This window comes from Pyrus communis, chromosome 3 (genome assembly GCF_963583255.1).
Source record: "Pyrus communis chromosome 3, drPyrComm1.1, whole genome shotgun sequence".
In the NCBI taxonomy this organism is placed as follows: Eukaryota; Viridiplantae; Streptophyta; class Magnoliopsida; order Rosales; family Rosaceae; genus Pyrus; species Pyrus communis.
In genome coordinates this window covers 16,982,187-17,004,566 of record NC_084805.1, presented here as the reverse complement: position 1 = coordinate 17,004,566, position 22,380 = coordinate 16,982,187, and the positions used below count along the sequence as shown (strand labels likewise).

Genomic DNA, 22,380 nt, shown 5'->3' with positions numbered 1-22,380 from the left:
ATTGAGACTTATAGCTAACCACCAATACTCCTCAGTACAACTCGTGTATGGGCATCAGCCAAACATTTCACATTTACGAGTTTTTGGTTGTGTTGTTTATGTGCCTAATGCACCGCCATAACGCACTAAAATGGGACCTCAACGTAGATTGAGAATTTATGTGGGTTTTGATTCACCATCTATCATTAGATATTTGGAACCCTTGACAGGTGATATGTTTACAGCTCGTTTTGTGGATTGTCACTTTAATGAGACAGTTTTCCAGTCGTTAGCGGGAGCGAAGACCATTCCAGAATAACGGCAAGAGCTGACATGGGTTGTACCCATCTTATTTCATTTTGATCCACGAAGCACTCAATGTGAAAATGAAGTGAAAAAGATTGTTCATCTTCAAAGTATTGCTAATCAAATGCCAGATGCATTTAAGGATGCTACAAAAGTGACAAAATCACATATACCAGCTGCAAATGCGCCTGCAAGAATTGATGTCCCCGTTGGACAAAATAAAGTCGTAGCGAATGATTCATCTGGTGCATGCCTGAAGCGTGGTAAACCCCCATGTAGTCAATTTCCAAAATTCCATATTCAACTTGTAAAGATGTGTATCTCACATTTATATGTGTCATTTAGTACTACTGTCTGTTAATATTCCTCTTCACTGGAAAGTGAGAGGTTTTAGGTTTGAATCTTGTGGATGACGAATTTGATATCAAATTAGGCTGCCAATTATATGGCTTAGCCGTACTCCCCCTCCTCCTAATGTAAAAATATCGATACACTAAAAAATATACATAATACAAATACATTACTATTATAGAACTATAACTACATAATTATGTAGAAAAAAGCCAATGTTCGAAATCCAGAAGCTACGAATACCAAACAGATTACAAAGATAAGAACTTCTACCATGCACACAGGTGAGAAAAGCAGCTTCTTATTTTCTTGTAAGGTAGTTCCAGTTGTGCCTTACACAAGAGCCAAAAGTGGCACTGTTTGGTATTTCTTTTTTGCATTAAAAGTTGTTTCCTTTAAAGTTAGGTAATAAACAAGTATTTAGTAAAACTAAAATACTTATTTTAAAAATAATGATCTTCATACAACAGTTTTTAAAAATAACTTGTAGGGTACTTTTAAAAGATACTTTCATAAAAAGTGGAGTTGTCACAATTGCCGCCACCACATTGTCACCACCACTATAACCAACACCACAACTACAACAACCTCCACCACCGCCATTGCAACCACCATTGTTACCTATCCACCCTAACCACAACATTCCAACACCACCACACTACACACACCATTGTCGTTACCATCACCACCGACACCCCCACCGATATCATCACCACCATTGTTGCCATTGCCAATGACACCACTGCCAATGACGCCACCCCCACCACAACAACAATCACCACCATCGTCACCTTACACCCTAACTACCATACCCTACCGATGACACCACCATTACCTCCACCATTGTTTCTGCTAGAATCACCACCACCGTCGTTGTCGTCGCCAACACCTGAAATACCATGTCCATTTTGTCGTTATATATATAAATGTATCACTTACATTAAAATTTATCAAATGCTTTTACTCTGTTTTTCATGCTCACAATCCTTTTTAAAATATAATTAAAAACGCTCTAAATAAGTGAGTCATGGGGTAAGAAAAAGACCGCCTTTGAGAAAAAAGAAAAGAAAAGGAACTTGCTTAACTAGCTAGGCCTTAAGGACAAGGGTGATTCTGTTCATTTTACAGCTTAGTATTCTTAAAGCACATCAAAGCAGTTTTATAAAAATGCACATCAATCCCAAACTGGCCTTTACTTCTACGTGATACGAACTCACCACAACCTCCTAGGCAATTAGAAAAATTAAGTCGCTAAAGATGGCGTAGCGAAAATTCATACCCATCATGACATAATTGTGTTAGCGCAGACCTTGATTCGGACGCCGTATTCAGCGACAAGCAACCTTGTGCTTCAAGAATCAGCCCATCTGGGAGCTCCGGTATAGACAGCAGCTTCTTGCATTTGGTTAAACGAAGGACAGACAACTGAGAAGATTGTTTGATGCTTGCAGGTATGCTCCGGATCATGGTTCCACTGAGGTCCAACTCTCGTAACGAGGTTAAGCAAACAAGGTGATCAGGGATTTCTAATATACCACAGTAACTGAGGTTTAGTTCCTCCAAAGAGCTCAAACCTTCCCGGAACTGAGGCAACTTTTTAAGCTTTAAACAACCACCAAAGGTGAGAGTCTGAAGTGAGTTTAAGTTGTAGATGCTATTCGGGACAGACTTCAGTTTTTTGCACCGGTAGAGCTGTAATGTCTGAAGCCCAATCAGATTTTTAACCGATGAGGGTAGCTTTTTAACCGCGGTTTCTGACAAGCTAAGAAAGTTTAGGTGCTCCATAGGCGCCAATATTTCTGGGAAGCATTGAAATTTTAGGCAACCAGAGAGGTTAAGTCTCTCAAGAGAATTTAACTTGCAAATGCTCGTTGGGAGACTCACAAGACGTTTGCAACTTTCCAGTTCAATTTTCTTGAGATGAGAGAGATGCTCGATTGATGAGGGCAATACTTCTATTGCTGTCTCAGTCAACTGTAACTCTGTTATGTTCTGGGGAAGCTCCGAAAACTTGCCAAGAGATGAGCAGCCCCAAAAAGACAAATTACGTAATTTCAACTTACAACCACAGCTTGGAAGATTCTTAAGGTCCTTACACCATTGAATATCCAAGGTAGAAATGTTTGCATTAAACCAAACTGATGAAGGCAATTCCTCTATCGCGGTGCTACTTAAATCTAAGTATTCAATATATCCTGGCATCTCCGGAAGATTTCTGAGCTTTGAGCAGTATCCCAGGTTAAGAACAGTAAGCTTGTTCAGTTGCCGAATAGACAAAGGAATTTCAACCAAACTTGTACATCCCATAAGATTTATATGCTCGATATTCAAACTTTGAGAGAGATCTGGAACTTCAGTCAGATATATGGAGTAACTAAGATCCATCACCTTTAAGTTTCCAAGATTCTGTAACAAATTAAAAGAGAAATGGCAAGCATTAACAAGTTAGCCTGATTAACTTTGCCACACCACATTTTCTACACAAACACGCACGCGCACACACACATATACTAATATGTATATAAATACCTGGCCTTCATTCCAAAGTTGTCTGACATTGCTGTAGGGCATTCGAAGCTCAACAAGATTTTCTGCAGAAAATTCTGATGGCAAAGATTTCAGTTGGTATCCCACCCAGGAAAGATACCTAAGAGAATTGGGAAGAGAAACGTTTAACTCCCAGTAATTGCCAAAGCTAGAATTATCAACATTGAGCAATCTTAGATTAAACATCTTTGTGAAGTCAGCACGATTCAATGGTCCAATCTCAGACATGTTAAAGAATATGCATTGAACGGCTCCAGTTCCCTGACAATCAAGAGCAAAAGAATAAATGTGAATACAATATTGATATACTTGCACACAACAAATTTAATCAGATGTCATCATTTCATAGAAAGTTCACGATTTTTCTTGTATAAGAAAGTGAATAATTATAGTTCTTACCGTATTATTTTTCAGTACGTGATAGACATCATCCACACTGAACAACCTACTTCGTTTTCCGGGCTCTTCAATACATTCTTCGCGAACAATTTCCCGGCCAATTTCTTGGACCAGAACATGCATTTCTATAAGCATGCTTTCGGAAATTGATACGAGGGACTTATCACTGAGAACTCTAATTCCCGCTGCACGAAAACCACAAGCATCGGACATTCTTTGTACAATATACTTAGTCTCCACTTTATGAAAACATGCTATATCAAGAAATATCTCCTTCTCGTTTTTTAATCCATCGTAACTTATTTTCAACACTTTCTGAATGTTTTTCATCAGAAATTCTTTCATCGTGATTAATTCATCTAAACAGTCTTCTTTGCTCTCGCAGCAAAGGACTGAAGAACCCAAAATTTTAAGAGCTAATGGAATGCCACCAGCATAATCTACCACCTTTTCCGCCAATTCTGCATAATCTGTTATACGAGTGTTATATTTGAAGGCATTCAAATGAAAGAGCTGAAGAGCTTCATCACGTTGTAATGCCTGAACCCCATACATCTTATCTTCTTCAACAATTTCCTTAAGTAGGCTCCTGTTTCTAGTTGTTACAATGATTCTACTTCCGGGGCCATACCAAGCATGATCTCTGCCTCCGGCTAGAAGTTCGATTTGGCTTGAGTCATTCACATCATCAAGAACAATGAGGACCTTCATACGACTGAGCCTCTCACGAACAAAGGTTGATCCAATAGATGGAGTGTCAATATCTAGATTCTTATCATCTAGTAACTTACGGAGAAGTTTATTTCGCAAGTGAATTAGTCCATCTTTTTCCTCTGATTCCACCCTAATATTTGCAAGAAAACAGCAAGCTTCGAATTTAGAAAATAGTCGATGAAATATAGCATCAGCAAGGGTGGTCTTGCCAATACCATACATGCCCCAAATACCTACACTGCAGACATCTAGTGAATCAATGGATAATAATGATTCAATTTCCTTGATGCGGCTTTCAATTCCAACATATCCCTTCAAATCACTTGACTTTTCGCGATTCAGTTTGGCCAAAATATCATCGACAACTTGTTGAACTAAATCAGCCTCTGACCTGGCATATATCATTACGAAGGGGACAACCGATAGTTATTTAGTACGTATATATACCTGAACTGATATTAACATGAATCAAATGGTCACAAGTAGTTTATATGCAGAAATTAATAAAAGCTTTAGAGTTAGTTAATTACCCGGCTTTTTTTGAATTATCAAACCCAGATATTTTTGCTGCTTCCCTCAAAGCATCTCTCCACTTGTGCACCTTGTCCATACTGTCCTTGAAACGTTCTTCAAGTTGAGCAAATGCATCAGCATAAGTCCCCTGCTGCTTTCTTATATGTGATGGATCGATATCGTAAAAAATGGGTATAACAAACTGCCGATCTCTTTCCTTGCATCGCAAGATATGCACAAGTTCATCAAGACACCAAGTGGAAGAAGCATAATTTTTTGAGAAAATGATTACGGAAAGCTTTGATTTCTCAATTGCCTCGACAAGGGCAGGCGCAATTTCATATCCTCTCTCTAGTTTGTAATCAATGTAAGTTTCGATTTTCTTCCCCCGCAAAGCAGCATAAAGATGGCTTGTAAAAGTATTGCGGGTATCTTCGCCTCTGAAACTCAGAAACACATCATGTTTTTCTTGAGGGAAGATGGTAGCAGAAGAAGAAGAAGCCATATTCATTGCCTGCAGGAACCACACATCAAAAGACATCCGTGTTTTGATTAAGAGATGAAATACTAAAAAGGATTAAGAGATGAAATATTAACCAGGATTAAGTTGCACCTCAGGAATCAGGATCGAATGAAGAAAGATATATCAGATAGTTTGAAATAAGTTGCTGAAAGCGCGTTTTTTGGGAAGAAACACAAGATTGAGCAGTTTGCAGAGACTGATCTATGTATGTGGATGAGGTTTGGCAACTCTTAGTCCAGACGACTATATGCAACCCAAGTCAAGGAACTTCTGGTCCTTATTTAATAGTCTATAAATTGAGACTCGTATGTCTTTTATTACAATTACGTTGTGGCACTGCAACACTTCAAACTTATGGTACTTATCAAGAAACTTCACGTCTGATCTTGAGGATCAAGGGACTTCGTGCCCGATCTTTTTACATGATGGAACTTCAGGTCCAATCATTTTATATGATAAGGATCAAGAAACTGCAAGTTTTGATCTGATCAAAGAACTTCGGGTCCTGTATATACTCATCGTAACAAAAAGAAGTACAATAAATAAATTAAAGCAATAGACAGTAATTCCAGCCATAGTAAATAAATTGTTAAGTAAATAAAGCTTGTGACAATGGCTTTAATTCAACACCATTCACAGAAATAAATCAAAACTTAAAGCAAAGGACGATAATTCAACCCACTGTAAATAAATTGCTTTTAAGTAAATGGAACTTGTGAAAGGGTTTTAAACCAGCACCTTTCACATAAATAAAGCAATAATAGAAAAGAATGATGATTAAGTTTCCGTCATTTTTTTTCTTTTCTTTTTCTTTGTATGCCACTTCCTTTTGTTTCATCCCTTTTATTTTATTTTATTTTTACAACTCTTAAGTCTTTTTAGTTACCCAAGAAGTGATAGTAACAATAAGTCTTAATTTATGTTCCTCCTCCGGTGAGTTTCGAAAGTGTCAAAATGGTTCCCATAAGTTTTGTAGTCAAGAGTAGTGCCTGCAACTTATGAGAAGATCAAACCGTTAGATTTAGCTCAAATTTTAGTAATATGGATAAGAGGATACCAAACAACTTTCGTGAAGAAATAGTTTTGATCTGAGTTACAGCAAAGGAGTTTCGGTACTCATAAGACGGCTGTCCAGTTTTCTACAGAAATTGGAAACTGGACGGACATACGGTAGCGGTGTCATCATGAGGATATTGCTGGAACTCCACTGTTGGTATCGTTGAGTCCATGAGAAACTGCATCATTCGATCTTCTTCTGTTTGTTCATTGTGTTGCTTCATTTGGTTTCATCTGGAAGGAGTGCATTTGGTTTCATCTGGAAGGAGTGCGATAGGTGTCCAGTTCACCCCAGAGGCTCTTGAGTCGTGTTAAATTGGTTGAAACTATCGTGGTGCCTCGTGAAAGAAGGCAACAGATTTTTGGAGTTGATAGATTGGCGGCGCATTCTTTTGTGAGAATAAATCTTTGAAATTGTCCCACACTTGGTGAGCACTTTTGGCGTGAACGACACCTTTGGATAGGCTGCTCTCCACGGAGTGTGCAAGCCATGATAAAATCATGTTGTTGCACTATTTCCAGAGTGCATATTCTTTTAGCTTTGTTATCTCTGATGGGGAGCTCGATGGAGCCATCAATAAAGTCGATCTTGTTTTTTGCGGTGAGAGCATGAATCATGATTTACTCCAAGATGGATAGTTGGAGCCGTTCAAATTTTCGAGAACTAGCATATGGCCAGGGTGATCTGAGTCATGGGGCGTTGTAAGGATTTAATGGATCCATACCGAGGTTGATATTGTTGCCGCTTGAAAGTTTTGTTGGTGTTTGATTTTCTGTTGTGGTGTTGGTTGATAGGATTTGGGAATTTTGTGGTGGTGTTTAATCGTGTCCTGCCATGACTCATGTTGTTTGAAGGCTAGGAACTCAAGTACCAGGATTATGCTCTGTATATAATGTAAAGAAAGTAGGAGACGTAATTGCTTTGAATAGAATTCTTCAATTGACTAATTATTCCTCATACAAGATGTTATATACAATATATCACAGTCAATACATATCTACAATCATGGCATGTAGGTCTGGCAAACGGGTTGTGTTGTTGTGTTCTTGTAATATCTGTTATCTAAACGAATCGTGTCATGTCATACCTGTTATCTTAACAGGTTATGTCATTTTACCTGTTAAAATTAACAGGTAAAATGACCCAAGCGATTAGGACCTGTTAAGTAAATAGAAGATTAAAATTAAAATTAACAGGTTGTGTCATACTTTGTTTTTCATTGTTGTAATTATTGTCGTTTATCTTTCATTCTTTATTTTCATCACTAAAAATTCAGGTATAATTGAATTGGAATGTATCATCGTTCTTTAAAAAGAAACATTGACATGTACCAACACAATTTATTCTCAAATTGAAACGTACTTATGCTAATTTAAAAACGTATTCATACTGAATTAAAATGTATGCTTACTAAATTGCAATGTACTCTTGCGAATTGAAACTTATCCATATGGGCTTGAAACGTACCGATAAATTTTAGGGTTGCATATAACTTGCCATTAGATTTTTACATACTAAAACTAAGATAATATAAACGTATCAATAGTTTAGTACTTATCTAAACAAAAAATAAATGACATATCAAAATACTAATTTGTACATAAATTTGAATTACATAATGTACCAATAATGTACCAAATTACTAGTACGCTATTTTTTTTAATACATATGGGCATGTGTGTGTGTGTGTGTGTGTGTGTGTGTGTAATATCATTGGAGTATATAGGTATGTTTAAAATATCACTGTTTGGTTTTCTTCTATTAAAAAAAAAATCGTCTTTTTTGCACGCACTATTCAATTTTTTTTTTTTTTTTTGTTATTATAGATTTTTTATTAGATTAATGTGACATAAATTAACAATATCTTCTTTTGCATGATTGTAGGAATTTGTTATTTTTTTATTTAATTAGTAAATTAATTAAAACTGTAGGAAATTAGTTTGATCAAATCTCTAAAAGCTTTGGATGTTTGGTCTAAAAAATTTGAAAACCAAGCATCTAGATCAAATGCCATCAGTAAAAATATATTTTATAGAATTTGCACATACCATATTGCCACATAAATATATTTTATAGTATGTGTTTTTAGCAGTTTAAAATTCTTAAATTAATATTTTTCTTATCATATAACGAGTTATCCGCATTTATGTTTAGACCAACCCGTTATCTTAATAAGTACTTTTTGGATTACCCGATAATAATCCGATTCGTAATAGGAAAGGTATGATACAATCATAATAATATTTCTCTGATTTGTGGGATTGACCTTGGTAAGGAAAGCAATAATATAACAATAATAATATTTCTTCGGAATTGTTAATGTTCCTGAAAATATCTCATTTTACACTATAATCTTTTTATGATTAAAACGAAAAATACATTTTTGAGAAGTGTGTATGAAATTTTTTTAGTGCTAATAACACTTTTCTATTTTCTTAATAAGACAGATAGCACAAAGTTTCAAAGGCTAAAAAATGGCATGAAATCATCAGCTTGGAAATCGTTTAGCTATTCATATAAAACAAGTGAACGGCTTATGATGAAGATGCTACACTGTTAATTGGTTTAACGCGTATAGATGGCTAAACAATTTTCAAACTAAATGATTTTTTTTACAAATATGATATTTAGATAATAATAACAAGAATGAACGATTCGATTACAATTTTCTTAGGGGTGTGATATTCACACACCATTTTTTACTTATTTCACACCATTTTAGTTTTTTATCGGATCAGATGAATTGAAAAAGATCAACGAACAGAAGTTAATAAGAAATGTGTGAAAAGTAAAAATAAGCGTGGATAGCATAACCCGTGTCTTACGCTCATACTATTGTTGCCGAATGCACGGTACATGCTCACTAGCATTTATCCTTCACTAATCACTAGTACTCTGTCCATCGTCTTCCCAAAACAGACTGGTTTTTGCCACCAAAAGCCCCAACAAAATGGGACCTTCTTCCACAACTCAATCCCTCACTCACTTCACCTCCCTCCCCAAAACCCTAATCCTCTCCCCAGAGTCCCACTCTTCATCCCTGCAACTCTTAAATCCCAAGAGACTGAAGGCCACCATTACAATGAGAGACAGAAGCAACAACCCTCGGCCGTTGCAGAAGGGGAGGTTCCTCAGCATCGAAGCCATCCAGACCGTGCAGGCGTTGAAGAGGGCGCAGAAAGATCAGAGCATTTTGAGCCAAGTTTTCGATTCCAAGTTCCGGCGGTTGTTGAAGCTCGATATGATGGCTGTCCTCCGCGACCTCCTCCGCCAGAACGAGTGCATCTTGGCCCTCAAGGTTTTCTCTTGCAGTCTTACTTTCATTTCATGTTTGTTTCCGATTCGTTTTTCCATGAATTTACCTTGAATGTCGAATTGGGTAGTCTTCAATTTCAACCAGTTGCATAATTTTGATGCAAAAAAGCTATCTTTTTGTTTTTGTTTTCTTTAATTTTGATCATATGTACATAGAATCCCAATAAACCAGTCCGGCTTTGTGTTCCATGTCCTGTCTACACGTTGAGAAGGCCTCAGTTCTTCTCAATTTTCTTCAACTTTGATCCCATTTATTGACATGGTATGTTTTAGGATGTGGAATCGTCGATTCGAGCTTAGACCTATGTTGTCGTTGGTTAATTGCTTCGTTTTAGGTTTTAAACCCAAAGCTTGATACTTAAAACCGAAATTGAAGCTCTAGAGGACCATTCCATACTCAAAATAATCAACATTGTCAATAAATGGGATTAAGGTTGAAGAAAATTGAGTAGACATGAGGTTTTATCAATGCGTTTTGTACTTTAGAAAGAACCAACGTCTTGCACAGAGAATCATCTGCTGCTAATTTACATGGCTCATGATGATTGATTGTGTTTCTTGTTTTGATCATTACGCTTTTCGTTTTGGGTTTTGTTTTGCATTTTCCTAGAAGAAGGATTCAGGTTTTCAATTTGTTACTCTTGTGATCGATTTGATAGGCTTCATTGCTTGTTGCAGGTCTTTGAAGACATTCGAAAGGAACATTGGTACAGGCCACAGGTTTCATTGTATTCCGATATGATTAGAGTAATGGCTAGCAATGGATTGTTTGAACAAGTTGAACTTCTTTGCTTGTGCTTGAAAAAGGAAACTAATTTACAGTCTGAAATCGAGGCATTTAATGCTCTAATGACAACATTGATAAGTTTTAACCTCCCTAAACTTGCAATCGAGTGTTATTACTTGATGAAAGAGGTGGGGTGTGAACCTGATAGGTCATCCTTTAGAATACTTGTTAATGGTCTAGAGTCGATGGGAGAGACAGGTCGTTCGGGTATTGTAAGGCAGGATGCTCAAAAGATTTACAGGGAATCTCTGGAGTTTCTAGAGGAGAATGAAGAAATGGAAGTGAGCCAGCAGTGAGTGTTGGATAGATCATATGATATCTGATGTAAGGAAACATGTAAGAAACTCTAACCGTTGTGGATAAAAAAAAAAAAGAAATTTGATATCATCTTTCATGTGATTACAGTTGGGATCAAGTTAGTTCTTTGTAGGACTTTGTTTGGAGAAGCAAGCAATTGCTTGCATGTTCTCAGTCATTTTTCCCTCTGAGTTGCGATTCGGTAGACAGAATAATATATACCTTGGAACATAAGCATTCCAGAATTCATTCTTTCTCCCTACTTTTCAGCTTTGTGATCGGTAGGTATAATGGATTGCATTAACACTTCTTAGTAAATGGTTTGCATGCTAGAAATGGTGTGATTGCTTTAGTTCCCTATGTCGGGGTATTCCCAAATTAAAGTACTTTCACAAGCAAGAACATAAGACTTGTGCTGCACAGTTTGGTTAGCTGGACGGATTTGATAACACTAGCAGAGCAAGTGCTAGGCAAACTAAAAGTAAGGGTGCCACAGTCGGATGCTCGAACTGAGAATTAGAGAACTGGAAGATCGTTCAAGCGTATTGAAGACCATGGCTAAGGCGACGGAAGTGCCTGCTGTTACTAATGTCTGTAAGTGTTAGCATTGTGTAGATCAGTCTACAAAAAACTTGATTGAATACAGAATTTTCTCCAAACTCCTCTGTTGTCTCTAATATTTTCTCAACCCTTCTCATATTTTCTTTCGTTTTACTTTTACTGCTTATTTTCCTTCTCTTTCTAATGCTCTGCATTCTCACATGGTAATTGGCAAACCATCTCTGAAAACAACTAACACACAAAGCAAATATAACCATTAAAGTCGGATTATAGCGAAGAATCGAGGGGCATAACTTTACTTTTAAATAGTTACATGTTCCATCAAGTACTACACTTTCTAATCATCATATCCCTAAAGACAAAACTGGGGCCTCATTTTCCCATTTTTTCAACTTTCTCCTACCATTTTCCCTCTTCTTTTTGACTACTAACCTAAACTTTATATAGGATAGCAGAAAAACTGAAGTGACAAGGAGACACATGACCACGAGGTAATGTATGTTCTGTTTCAGAACTGTTTCCCTTCAAATGTCTGGCCAAACTGCCAGTTTGCTGGAGCAACATTGTAAGATGTGAGTGTTCTTCCGCTACTTACAGTTACCTCGAACGAAAGAGGCTGCCCTTTAAGATTGACATTGCTTTGCCAGTTCTGCCCCCAGTTCCTGGCCAGCGGTATCCACCCGGTTCTTGAACCCTTCACTTTGACAGCAAGAACCTCCCCATCTAAACCTACATTGGTGATTAGGACCTGGTAGAAGTGAGAACTCCCACCCACCATGAATCTTACCCCTCCATTTCTCTCACACTTCACCCTGCACACAAAATGTCACAGAGCTTCTTGCTTAGTGCAGGTATCACAATCAGATCCAAGGGAAAAAAAGTGGTATTATCGGCACTCCAAAATAGACGTCTTGCACTGCTCAAAGTGCAATTTTTGCTTATGTTTTATAAGTGCAGTTGGATCATAGATGCGCTTTTTGGAGTACCAATAATAGTTCTTTGAAAATTTCTGACCAACCTTCTCCATTACCTCCTATATTGAACTGGCACAATATCAGCTTTTTTCTTTGCAATTTCACCAAATGCTGCCTCAGACATCTCAAAGTGTTCTTTGGGGAAATTGCACCAGCCACCATAGTCTGCTGAGAGCCCGAAATTCGGAGGACAGAAATCTGTAGCAGTGAGAATGACGGAGGGGCTCCCTTGCAGACACCACAAGATGTGATCAACACATCTCAGCTCATAACAAGCCCCACAGGTGCTCCCTCTGTTGAACAAAATTCCACTCAGACCAGCACTGTGCTTCCCATAGCTGATCCTGTGAAGGTCCCCATAACCACAAGCACCTTCTGCAACAAAATAAAAAAACAGACCTTGACAAACTGTAAATATGGAGAGAAACAAAGACTTACCTATAACTGGGACGCCATTGTGGCGATTTCACGTCAATCAAGCACTACGGAAAGTTAGTTTACATGCTATACTGGCATTCCGGTTGCAGGGAAGTTCTTTTCATAAACATGGAGTGGAATTATCCAGTCAAAAACGTGTAAAGTTTGGAACTTTTTTCACACCAGAAGTAAGAAAAACTGCGAATATGGAGTAAAGTAGTTCAGTTTCCCAGCAGACACCTCGGCAGTTATGAAAGTAAGATTAACTTACATTCAATATTAACGCACAATAAAAAACGGTTTTCAGGTGTGCTCAAGCAATTTTACAAAACAGTTTTTGGGTGTCTTATGCAGTCAAAAACTCAAAAGTTGACAACTTTCTTGCTCCAGAAGCAAGATGAGCACAATTAATGATGCAAACAATGTAAGTTATTTTAACTCAATAGTTGGGATGTCATTCTTGCGGTATCTCAAGCCAGTCAAACAATTTAACTTTCCTGCATACCGCCACATCGACACGTTTCTTCTCGTTAACATGTAGCATGTTGATTCAGTCAAAACTTGAAAGATTGAAACATTTTTGCAGCAGAAGCAAGAAGACATACCAGTAATGATAGACCCATCAGTTTCTTTGGAATACGTTGCAGTGGCAGTCTTCCATTCATCTACATCCCGTGCAGCAGCAATGTTGCTGCACAATAAAACGCAGAGGAGAAATGCAGCAGCTTGAAGTTGAAGGGTTCCTCCCATTTGAGAAAATGAGGCCTAGTAATCTACCAGAAGCAATGGCTTGTACTTGAAATCAAATGGGTTGCTTTTACTTTTGTCTCCTTTTGATGCAACTGGATTGAAGAAGGAAGAAGAAGAAAGCTTTCCTTTTCTACTGTGTAAAATGACCGGAATCTCCCTGCTGAGATGAAGCAAAGGACTGGGGACAAACAATGGCGTCCCCATTTCACATTGGGGGCACATTTTGCGAGGCAAAAAGATGGATGGGCATGTTGGTCAATGAGTCAATAGGGTTTTGGACCCTCTACCATGGAAAAAAATGGAAGCTTTGCTTACTTGTGCTTTTTAACCGAGGAATTGGAACCCAGATCCTTTTTGTCAGGATTTTGGAGATCCGTCAATCATGTCCGTTTATCATACATCTACGATCAGAAATTATTTTAAATATTTTTATTTAAAATTAAATACAAAAAGTACTTGACAAAAACTAACTACACGATATACGATGAACGAACACGATTCACGGATCCCTAAGATCTCCACCAAAATGATCCTGAGAGGATCTTGTTGGGAGGAATTGAGACTCGAAAGGGAGTTTGGCGCCCGCATTTGGCTACACTCTCTGTTTGGTGGCAGACAGCGGAAAGCCTTGAAACAAGTATTTTATAAAGATAAAAACAAATATCGAAGATACTTTTAATTTGTTTTTCAAAATCAGATGAAGGGTTTATGTGACAAGAACAATTTATATGAAACATGTGTCTGATTCTAAAGTAATACATATAGAAATTTATTTTTCATCGTATTATTAGACATGTATATATAGACTTATATATGACATTGTATTATTACACTAAAACACTATAAGAAGCATCTTTCACAAAAGTCTTTTTCGTGCGAGAGTAATACTGATTCTTGAGTGAATATATTTTTTTGTTATTAGCACGGATGATCACGATGACAGCGCATCCGTACCATAGAGATTACTCTCCTTGACATGGGTTGAATTAGTTGCTAACTTGCTACTATGAATGGTTTCATCAAGCCATGTCAAACCCACAAGATGATTGCCCAACTGGGTACTATATCATTTTGCAGGCCTTAATTTCATAAGCCCGTTGCATGGAAGCCCAATGGAGCTGAAACATTTACACGATCCTATGGACACAGGGGAACTGTCTCTAGACACACATTGCTCATGACGAACAAAGAATTGTCTTTTGAGTTTGGTATCCATTACCCATCGACCAACTCAGACACAATTCTTCGATCGCGAGACCCTCTGCTCTCCGTCTTTCAGAGAAATGTTGTATACAATGCTGCCGAATATGGCAGCTCCTCATTGTGAACGAGACTTGTGGATGTCGGCCTCACCCTGTGAGACGCTGCTACACACGACAGTCCCAATAGGCAATAGTCACTTGTTCTATAGACCTTAAACCTTTTAAAACCAAATAAACGAGAAAGCCAAAAATTGGGTGCACACGCACAAAAAAGGAGCGACTAGAGAGGAAAACTTTAGGGCTTATATAAAATGAATCACTGTGAGGTTTTCTGTGTTTACGTTCTTCCCAAGTTACAACCTTGATGTTGATGAAGTAAGAGGCTCACACTATGATATCTTTCAACGGAACAATGCAGCTGACAGGGGTATTGTTCCCTTTCTCCCGAATGACAATAGAATTATCGCTGGTAACGCTGCTGCCGCTACTACTGGCGGTGCTGTTGCTGATGTTCTTATTAGTAGAGTGATAAAGGTTGAATGTTGCTTGATCCAGTGTCCCTTCTCTGTAAACAAACACACTGTCATCTTCTTCCATTTTGCGCCATTTGCGGTTTCTGTCGCTAATTCGATGGAGATCATGGAGAGGCATGCCTCTGCAATGTACAAGACAAGTTTAATCAAAAGCTCAATAAGTTAATACTTTTCAGATAACATAATCAATATATTATCTTGCATTTTATGACAAACAACTCTGAAAGATGCAGCAATATGAAGCTGATGGATACATCAAATATAGACTTCGTGAAGATTAATTAAGTCCATAATCTGCAGTTTATTTCATAGATCATAATTAAATTACAGGAAAACTAATAAAAGGGACTTGAAAACTTTGAGTTTTAACGATAAGAACAAAATAAAGAGTAAAGTGAATAGCACGAGGATTGACTTTTTAGTGTAAAAATATGATTTTCATTAAAGTGAACAATACCGAAAGCTTTTAGTTAAAGTTCCCTTAAATTATTTAATTAGAAAAGAAAACAGTTCCATCCCTACTTACCTAGAAATCACAGTAATTCTTAATTTACTTTTTTTCTTTTTAATTTACGTACATACATATGGAAAGGACTTGTAAACCCTTCCACAACATCGTTTATATAAAAAAAAAAAAAAACCAAGACATGTGCGAGTAACACAACCTATTATTCATGTATTAATTTGGTCAATATGATTATTAATCAAATACAAGCAATTTTCGCACTCCTCTTTATTAAAGACATCCCAAAATCGCACATTTTATAATTTTTATTAGCTATCAAAGAAACCTTTTTGTACCATCTCAACCGATCGTACAATGTATCACGTCTTCAATAGGAGTGAAACCAGAGAGACTCACATACGTATCAAAACAGTAATACAACACAAACAGTCATTTAAGATTCTAAAACAGCATTACTCGATAAGATTAAACACAACCAGATTAACCTAGTTGCATAACATTACAATTAACCAGGTCAATTTTTTTGTTATTCTTATCACCGCATGCGTAAATTTATCTTATGCTACCGGTCAAGTTCAGATAAAGCCGGTATTTTATTCTTCACGTCGAATCCGTAATTTTTGTACATATTTTTCAACTATTTATATTAGGGGACTTGGTCAATTCAAAAATTACAAACCACCCCAAATCCTATCTATCAACGTCACTCATCCACAAACCCTCACAAACAAAAAGTAACACTCATGCACTACACAAACTCACTCACCAAAAATAAAACCAGCGAAAAATAAGGAGAAATAAAATAAAATACAATTAATTAATTAATTAATTAAAATAGAAAATTGAGGAAGAGTAAACAAAAGAAACGGTACTGCACTCACCTTACATGGAAGAGATCGGAGATGTCGCTCATCTCGAGGGAGCAGTTAACGGCGTCAATAAACGCCCGGTACGTATAGATGTGAAGCCCGTCGATTCTCGGGTAGGGCAGCCTCGGCCTCGGCAGCGGCGCCTCCGCCGGGGGAGCCCACTTGCTCCGCCACCCTCCGGCTGCGGTGAACACGTACTCCTTCGTCGCAGCCGAGGACGACGAAGAAGGGGGAAGCCCCACGAACCCGAGGGTCGCCATGATCGGCTCGAGCTCGTCGTGGGTCATCATGGGCTTGAAGGTCCGAGTGTACCAGAGCGCCAGCTTCCGAGTGCAGCCGCGCATGTAGTCCTCCATTTTTGCAAAACTTGGAGCTTTTTCTGGGTAATATTTTCTATTTTTGGATCAAAAATCGGGGGAAGAAGGGAGGAGAGCTTGAAAGTAGGGATTGGCGATTGGGGAATTCGGAAAATGGGAAGAGTTCTGGAGGGGTTCGTGGTGAGGGCCTGTGGTGTGGTGGTGGGAGAGTATTTGAAAGAGGGGTAGTGACTTGCCACTCAAGTTGGAGGAAATTACGGAGTAACTGACTGAGGAAAGGAGGAGAGTATGAGGGTGTATCTGGGATTTCGAAGCGGTGCTCAGAAAAAGGTGCTAAAGATTGGATTTTTGTGTTGTGAGAAATGTGGGATGTGATCTTGTGAAAATGGTAATTGTTTGGAACTTTATGGAGATTTTGTGCCATAATGATGGATGTGTATTTATGGTACACGTTTTGAAAGACCCTTGATTTAGGAAATTGTTTGGAGGAGATCGTCACGCCTGTTACGTTTGTGTGTGCGTGCATGTGTTTTTTTTTTTTTTTTTTTTTTTTTTTTGAGAATATTGTGGAACCGACTGGAAAATTTTTGAACTAAATTCGTTTGATTTTCTAAACCATCGTGCGGAGGTGCAGTGAGTTGAGAAGGGAGGGCCGGAGACAACAAGCATTGTACAACTTTCACTAGATTTCGAACATGTATGAAGTTTTCGAACGGGAAGGAAGTTTGAAAACGCTTGAGGGAGAAAGGGAGTTTTGTGCGAAGGAGACGACAAATTTAAGAGGGGTAACTATTGTCGGGGAGAGGGAGAGTTCAAGTTGAAAAAATTAAAAACTGTTGTCGAGGTATCATTTTTTATTTAATGACAGGTCATTTGTGACCCGGATTTACCCTAAGCTCATTTTAATGGATCTATTTTCAACTATTCAGATTTGATCCACTGGAACATATTCGGTTTGCACCTTGGAAAATGCAAGTAGGACAATCTATATTCTAAAATTAGGCTCACAAACCAACAGTTGTTCTGAAATAGATTGCAAATTTCTGAGGCTCAAATTACAATTTTGCCTCTGTCTTGAGACGTGCATAACTTGTTTGTTACAGGTCAATGTAGACATCGAAATTTTGGTGAAATAAATGTTCACCAACACATTAAAATTTCGACATGTCAAGGCATACATGACATACATCATGTGTCTCACAAATTGTACACATGTTGTGACTCATCAAAATCGAATGAGTCATCAAGAAGGATACGCGCCAACACTTGGCGAAAAGGAATTATTTGATTTTAATTAAATCAAATGTTAATTGATGGAGTTAAATCACGAATCTGCCCACAAATCGAGTCCTGTTTCTTTCGTCAATTAGTCAAGCTCACAATCAAGGCCAAATCCATCCATTCGCAATGCTTAGAGAGTCTATAAATATGAGGCTCCAAGAAAAAGAAAGGGTCCAGAAAATCATTCACGCCCAGACGTTGAAGCTCTGAAACTTTGAAGCTCTCAAGCATCCAAATTCCCAAACACTTAGAAGAATACGGAAAGCTCTATGCGTTCTTCGTCAAACCTTTGAAGAATCATCAAGCACTAAAACCCGTGGCGGTTCTTCCATTGCCACAAGCCAAACCCTTGCGACAATCGTTCATCTAGGATCAAGTAATCGTGACCTTCGGATCAATGATATACATGTACACATCTTCGAAGATCGAATCAGAGGAAACTTTGTAAACAGAGATTAACCCTACATTTACATCTATACAAATATTGTTTTGTACACGTGTTCTTGTCTCATTTGTTGCAAGAAATTCGTGTTTATAGTCAAAATACGTCCCTTTTGCACCCCACGCATTTTATTGAAGAATAATATTTTAAATATGGCAAGAAAATAGACGAAAAGTGAAAAGAATTCAAATGTACACGTAGGAAATCCAGTGGCCTGTCAAGTGCATTTTGATAATTTCATTGCTTCTGAAAATAAACTACAATAAAGTTTCAAATGGGATGCCATATATACACAATAAAACTAAGAAAAAAAAATTAGAGCATTTATGATAAAATTCTTCTTGCTACATTTTTTTTGAAAAGTCATTGTTGGTTAGACCTTGAGACCGAAAAATTTGGAAAAGGATCCTCGCCAGATCCTTTTCTTAGGAATCCGGAAGATTCCGTGATAGTGATTGTTCATCGTATATCGTGCGGTCAAATATACGATGAACGGTTACAATCACAAAATCCTCTTTGATCCATCGATCTTCCACAAAAGTTGATCCATCATCGAAAAAAGTTGATCAATAAAAAAACATGATAAAATTGAGTGGCAACATTAAATTAATTGATTTAATATATTTATAAAAAGATATTTAGTTGACCATCCATTAATATCTAAAAAACATATGGTGGTTTATCTAAAGGAGCTTTGATGAAAAGGATTTGGATTTAAGTTTATTTTAACAAAAAATCATACTATAACTTTATTTAATGAAAAAGAATTAAATATTAATGAAAAATCCTTAAATTTTAATAAAAATGACAAAAGAACTTAAATTTTAATGAAAATGACAAAATTTTAATGAAAAAAAAATCAAACACGTAGGACCCATGCGTCCATCACAGACACTGTTTATGAAACTGAACACTATTTATGAAACTGAACGGTATTACACTAGTTCTAGGTCATGTTTCATAAATAGTGCCTAGTTTTAGGTCATGTTTCATAAAAAAAGTGTCTAATTCTTGGTCTAGTTTCATAAATAGTGTATAGTATAGTTTCATAAATAATTTTTACTTATTGGTTTAGTTTTAGAAATAGTGTCTAATTCTAGGTCCAGTTTCATAAATAGTGTCTATTATTTATCCAGTTTCATAAATAGTGTCTAGTTATTAGTTTAGTTTTATAGATACTATCTATTTATTGGTAAAGTTTTATAAATAGTGTCTAATTCTTGATTGTTTGGAAATAAAAAAAAAAAAAGAAAAAATGAAAAACTGAAGTCATGAAATTGGAGATTGGATGTTCGGAAAAAGACTACCGAACCTCAATAATTATTGAGTTAGCATACTAATTCTAATAACTTTATTGGATATTGGATGGCCGCATACGTGATCCGATCGACCGGCAGTGGGAAGTTTGATGTTCGGAATTTTAATTTAGTAATTGAAAATAGTTTTTTAGATATAATTATAAAAAAATTAATTAAAAGAGTTTGAAAACTTTGAGTTTTAACGATAAGGACAAAATAAAGGATAAAATGAATAGTATCATGATTGACTTTTTAACGTAAATATGTGGTTTTTCATTAAAGTGAACAGTATCGGAAGCTTTTCGTTAAAGTTCCCTATAATTATTGAGGTACGTTTGGATGTTCGAAAATTGGAGATTGAAACGAAGTTGAATTTCCAAGAGATTTGATGAGAGATGGACCTTTGATTGGAAAAAGACTACCAATTAACAGTTTAAAAAAAATCCTCTGCTTCCTTATACTGTTCTTCTTTGTAAGTATCTGACAGAGGCGTAGTGGCGTGCTTTTGTTATGTATTTTTTTTCTTTTTCTTGTTCTTATCATTAATGTCACATCCCGGCCCGAGGCAGATCACTTCCCGGGCCCGCTCTACCACCGTAGCACGATATTGTCCGCTTTCAGCTTACCATTCCCTCACGGTTTTGTTTTTGGGAACTCACGAGCAACTTCCCAGTGGGTCACCCATCATGGGATTGCTCTAGCCCCCTTCTCGCTTAACTTCAGAGTTCCTATGGAACCCGAAGCCAGTAAGCTCCCAAAAAGCCTCGTGCTAGGTAAGGATGAGAATATACATATAAGGATCACTCCCCTGGGCGATGTGGGACGTCACAATCCACCCCCCTTAGGGGCCCGACGTCCTCGTCGGCACACACGTGACCAGGGTTAGGCTCTGATACCAAATTGTCACATCCCGGCCCGGGGCGGATCACTTCCCAGACCCGCTCCACCACCATAGCACGATATTGTCCGCTTTGGGCCCCGACCACGCCCTCACAGTTTTGTTTTTGGGCACTCACGAGCAACTTCTTAGTGGTTCACCTAACATGGGATTGTTCTAGCCTTCTTCTCGCTTAACTTCGGAGTTCCTACGGAATCCGAAGCTAGTGAGCTCCCAAAAAGCCTCGTACTAGGTAAGAATGAGAATATACATATAAGGATCACCCCCTGGGCGATGTGGGATGTCACAATTAAATAAAGTTAGTAGATGATTTTTTGTTAAAACTCGAAGTTTTGAAATTATTTCATTAGTTTTTTTTTTATTTTTTATTTTATATCTAATAGTTCTTTTAACATTAATGTTTTTTTTTTTTTTAACAAAAATGTTCTTTTAAAATTAATGTTTTAAGTTAAAAGATCTTTCACTTTAGTTTGATCATAATTACACATTTGCACAAATTTCATTATGGACGAGTAATAATATGGTTCAAATTTGTTTTAGACGAGAATAAAAAAATATGACCTTTTAATTATGGATTAGGATCATCTTCGGAGCAATTACATCCGGATCCTCAGGGTCAACGAATTCTGACCATCTGTAATAGATCATACGGTTAAAAATAAACTTTCCCCCTTCCCCTTTCATTTGCAATCACCAACCTTTTTCTTTGAGTCGTATCGAAGCCGAACTCAGGTGATGTTAGATGATTACAGCGGCTCCTGATCTGGCTTCTACTCTTGGAGGGTGCAAGAAAAGCAGAGTTATAGGAGGACGAGAGAAGAGATAAGTTCAAGAGGTCGACCGACACGATTGTTGACATGTCACAGTCGTCGAACATGAATCAAGTGTCTATCATTGGATGGGAATCAGGTCACCACGGGTTCAATTTGGGGGGCAATGGAGCAAAAATCTTCTTTTCTAATTTGAATATATAATGTGTTGTCTTTATCCCCTAGGATTAGGATCAAATTGAAGCACAAAGGAGGAGGTTGGGGATCGCAGGGTAGAGGGGAAAGGCCTTGCCAAGAAATTGGGTTTTGATATTTTCCCATGAAAACATGAAATTATGAAATTAATGAAACTATTAGTTGGAGAGGAAGAGGACTCAGACAAGACCAAGGTGGAGATTAGAGTAGATAAACGAACACCATTATCGACGCAAATTTCCGTCGTCTTCAGTCTTGACGAAAATGCACCTAGTAGAATATGGGGTATTTATAAGGATAGGGTCGGCCATAGTGTTTAATGGAGAGATATTCTCTAAATATTCTCAAGATATTAAATAGGAAACAATATCTTGAGATAATAGTGTAATTATCCCTTATTTATTTAAATTAGGATTACTTACTTGATTGGAGTCAATATTCAAATAGGAATGTATTAAAGATAGGATTTGGGTAATTAATCCGTATCTTTAATACCTTGCCAATGGAAGGTGAGCAATATTCAACTGCCGGGACCTCCAAGGATGTGAACTACGTGTGGGAGCATCTAATAGTACTATGTTGGGTTCCACAAATGCCCACGTGTCTAGAATGATGTTTT

General features: G+C 37.4%; 4 protein-coding genes across 4 annotated transcripts; 1 reads left to right on the top strand and 3 right to left on the bottom strand.

The window, feature by feature from the left end:
• Positions 1-686: 686 nt before the first annotated feature.
• LOC137729371 (disease resistance protein RPV1-like) lies at positions 687-5,394 on the bottom strand. Its single transcript, XM_068468310.1, has 5 exons — positions 4,827-5,394; positions 3,583-4,687; positions 3,166-3,444; positions 1,916-3,042; positions 687-1,525 (listed from the first exon to the last, which is right to left on the bottom strand). The coding sequence occupies exons 1-5, from the start codon at positions 5,348-5,350 to the stop codon at positions 1,495-1,497; spliced, it is 3,066 nt and encodes a 1,021-aa protein (XP_068324411.1). The 5' UTR covers positions 5,351-5,394; the 3' UTR covers positions 687-1,494.
• A 3,841-nt stretch (positions 5,395-9,235) lies between these two features.
• On the top strand, positions 9,236-11,350 carry LOC137730186 (protein THYLAKOID ASSEMBLY 8, chloroplastic-like). Its single transcript, XM_068469245.1, has 2 exons — positions 9,236-9,687; positions 10,383-11,350. Exons 1-2 carry the CDS (start codon positions 9,340-9,342, stop codon positions 10,785-10,787), a joined length of 753 nt encoding a protein of 250 aa, XP_068325346.1. The 5' UTR covers positions 9,236-9,339; the 3' UTR covers positions 10,788-11,350.
• A 320-nt stretch (positions 11,351-11,670) lies between these two features.
• Positions 11,671-13,580, bottom strand: LOC137727351 (expansin-A20-like). Its single transcript, XM_068466216.1, has 3 exons — positions 13,346-13,580; positions 12,380-12,698; positions 11,671-12,161 (listed from the first exon to the last, which is right to left on the bottom strand). Exons 1-3 carry the CDS (start codon positions 13,488-13,490, stop codon positions 11,858-11,860), a joined length of 768 nt encoding a protein of 255 aa, XP_068322317.1. The 5' UTR covers positions 13,491-13,580; the 3' UTR covers positions 11,671-11,857.
• A 1,447-nt stretch (positions 13,581-15,027) lies between these two features.
• On the bottom strand, positions 15,028-17,040 carry LOC137727549 (uncharacterized). Its single transcript, XM_068466396.1, has 2 exons — positions 16,573-17,040; positions 15,028-15,347 (listed from the first exon to the last, which is right to left on the bottom strand). Exons 1-2 carry the CDS (start codon positions 16,914-16,916, stop codon positions 15,077-15,079), a joined length of 615 nt encoding a protein of 204 aa, XP_068322497.1. The 5' UTR covers positions 16,917-17,040; the 3' UTR covers positions 15,028-15,076.
• Between the last annotated feature and the right edge of the window lie 5,340 nt (positions 17,041-22,380).

Excerpts from the sequence above, each read along its gene's own strand:
- LOC137729371 (XM_068468310.1), bottom strand. The coding sequence starts at position 5,350 with ATGTCTTTTGATGTGTGGTTCCTGCAGGCAATGAATATGGCTTCTTCT. Across the intron at positions 3,445-3,582 it reads ACGTACTGAAAAATAATACG|GGAACTGGAGCCGTTCAATG; the intron begins GTAAGAACTATA and ends CTTGATTGTCAG. Across the intron at positions 3,043-3,165 it reads AACTTTGGAATGAAGGCCAG|AATCTTGGAAACTTAAAGGT; the intron begins GTATTTATATAC and ends AATTTGTTACAG.
- LOC137730186 (XM_068469245.1), top strand. The coding sequence starts at position 9,340 with ATGGGACCTTCTTCCACAACTCAATCCCTCACTCACTTCACCTCCCTC. Across the intron at positions 9,688-10,382 it reads AGTGCATCTTGGCCCTCAAG|GTCTTTGAAGACATTCGAAA; the intron begins GTTTTCTCTTGC and ends TGCTTGTTGCAG.
- LOC137727351 (XM_068466216.1), bottom strand. The coding sequence starts at position 13,490 with ATGGGAGGAACCCTTCAACTTCAAGCTGCTGCATTTCTCCTCTGCGTT. Across the intron at positions 12,699-13,345 it reads TGATGGGTCTATCATTACTG|AAGGTGCTTGTGGTTATGGG; the intron begins GTATGTCTTCTT and ends ATTTTGTTGCAG. Across the intron at positions 12,162-12,379 it reads GTGCCAGTTCAATATAGGAG|GGTGAAGTGTGAGAGAAATG; the intron begins GTAATGGAGAAG and ends TTTTGTGTGCAG.
- LOC137727549 (XM_068466396.1), bottom strand. The coding sequence starts at position 16,916 with ATGGAGGACTACATGCGCGGCTGCACTCGGAAGCTGGCGCTCTGGTAC. Across the intron at positions 15,348-16,572 it reads TCCGATCTCTTCCATGTAAG|AGGCATGCCTCTCCATGATC; the intron begins GTGAGTGCAGTA and ends TGTACATTGCAG.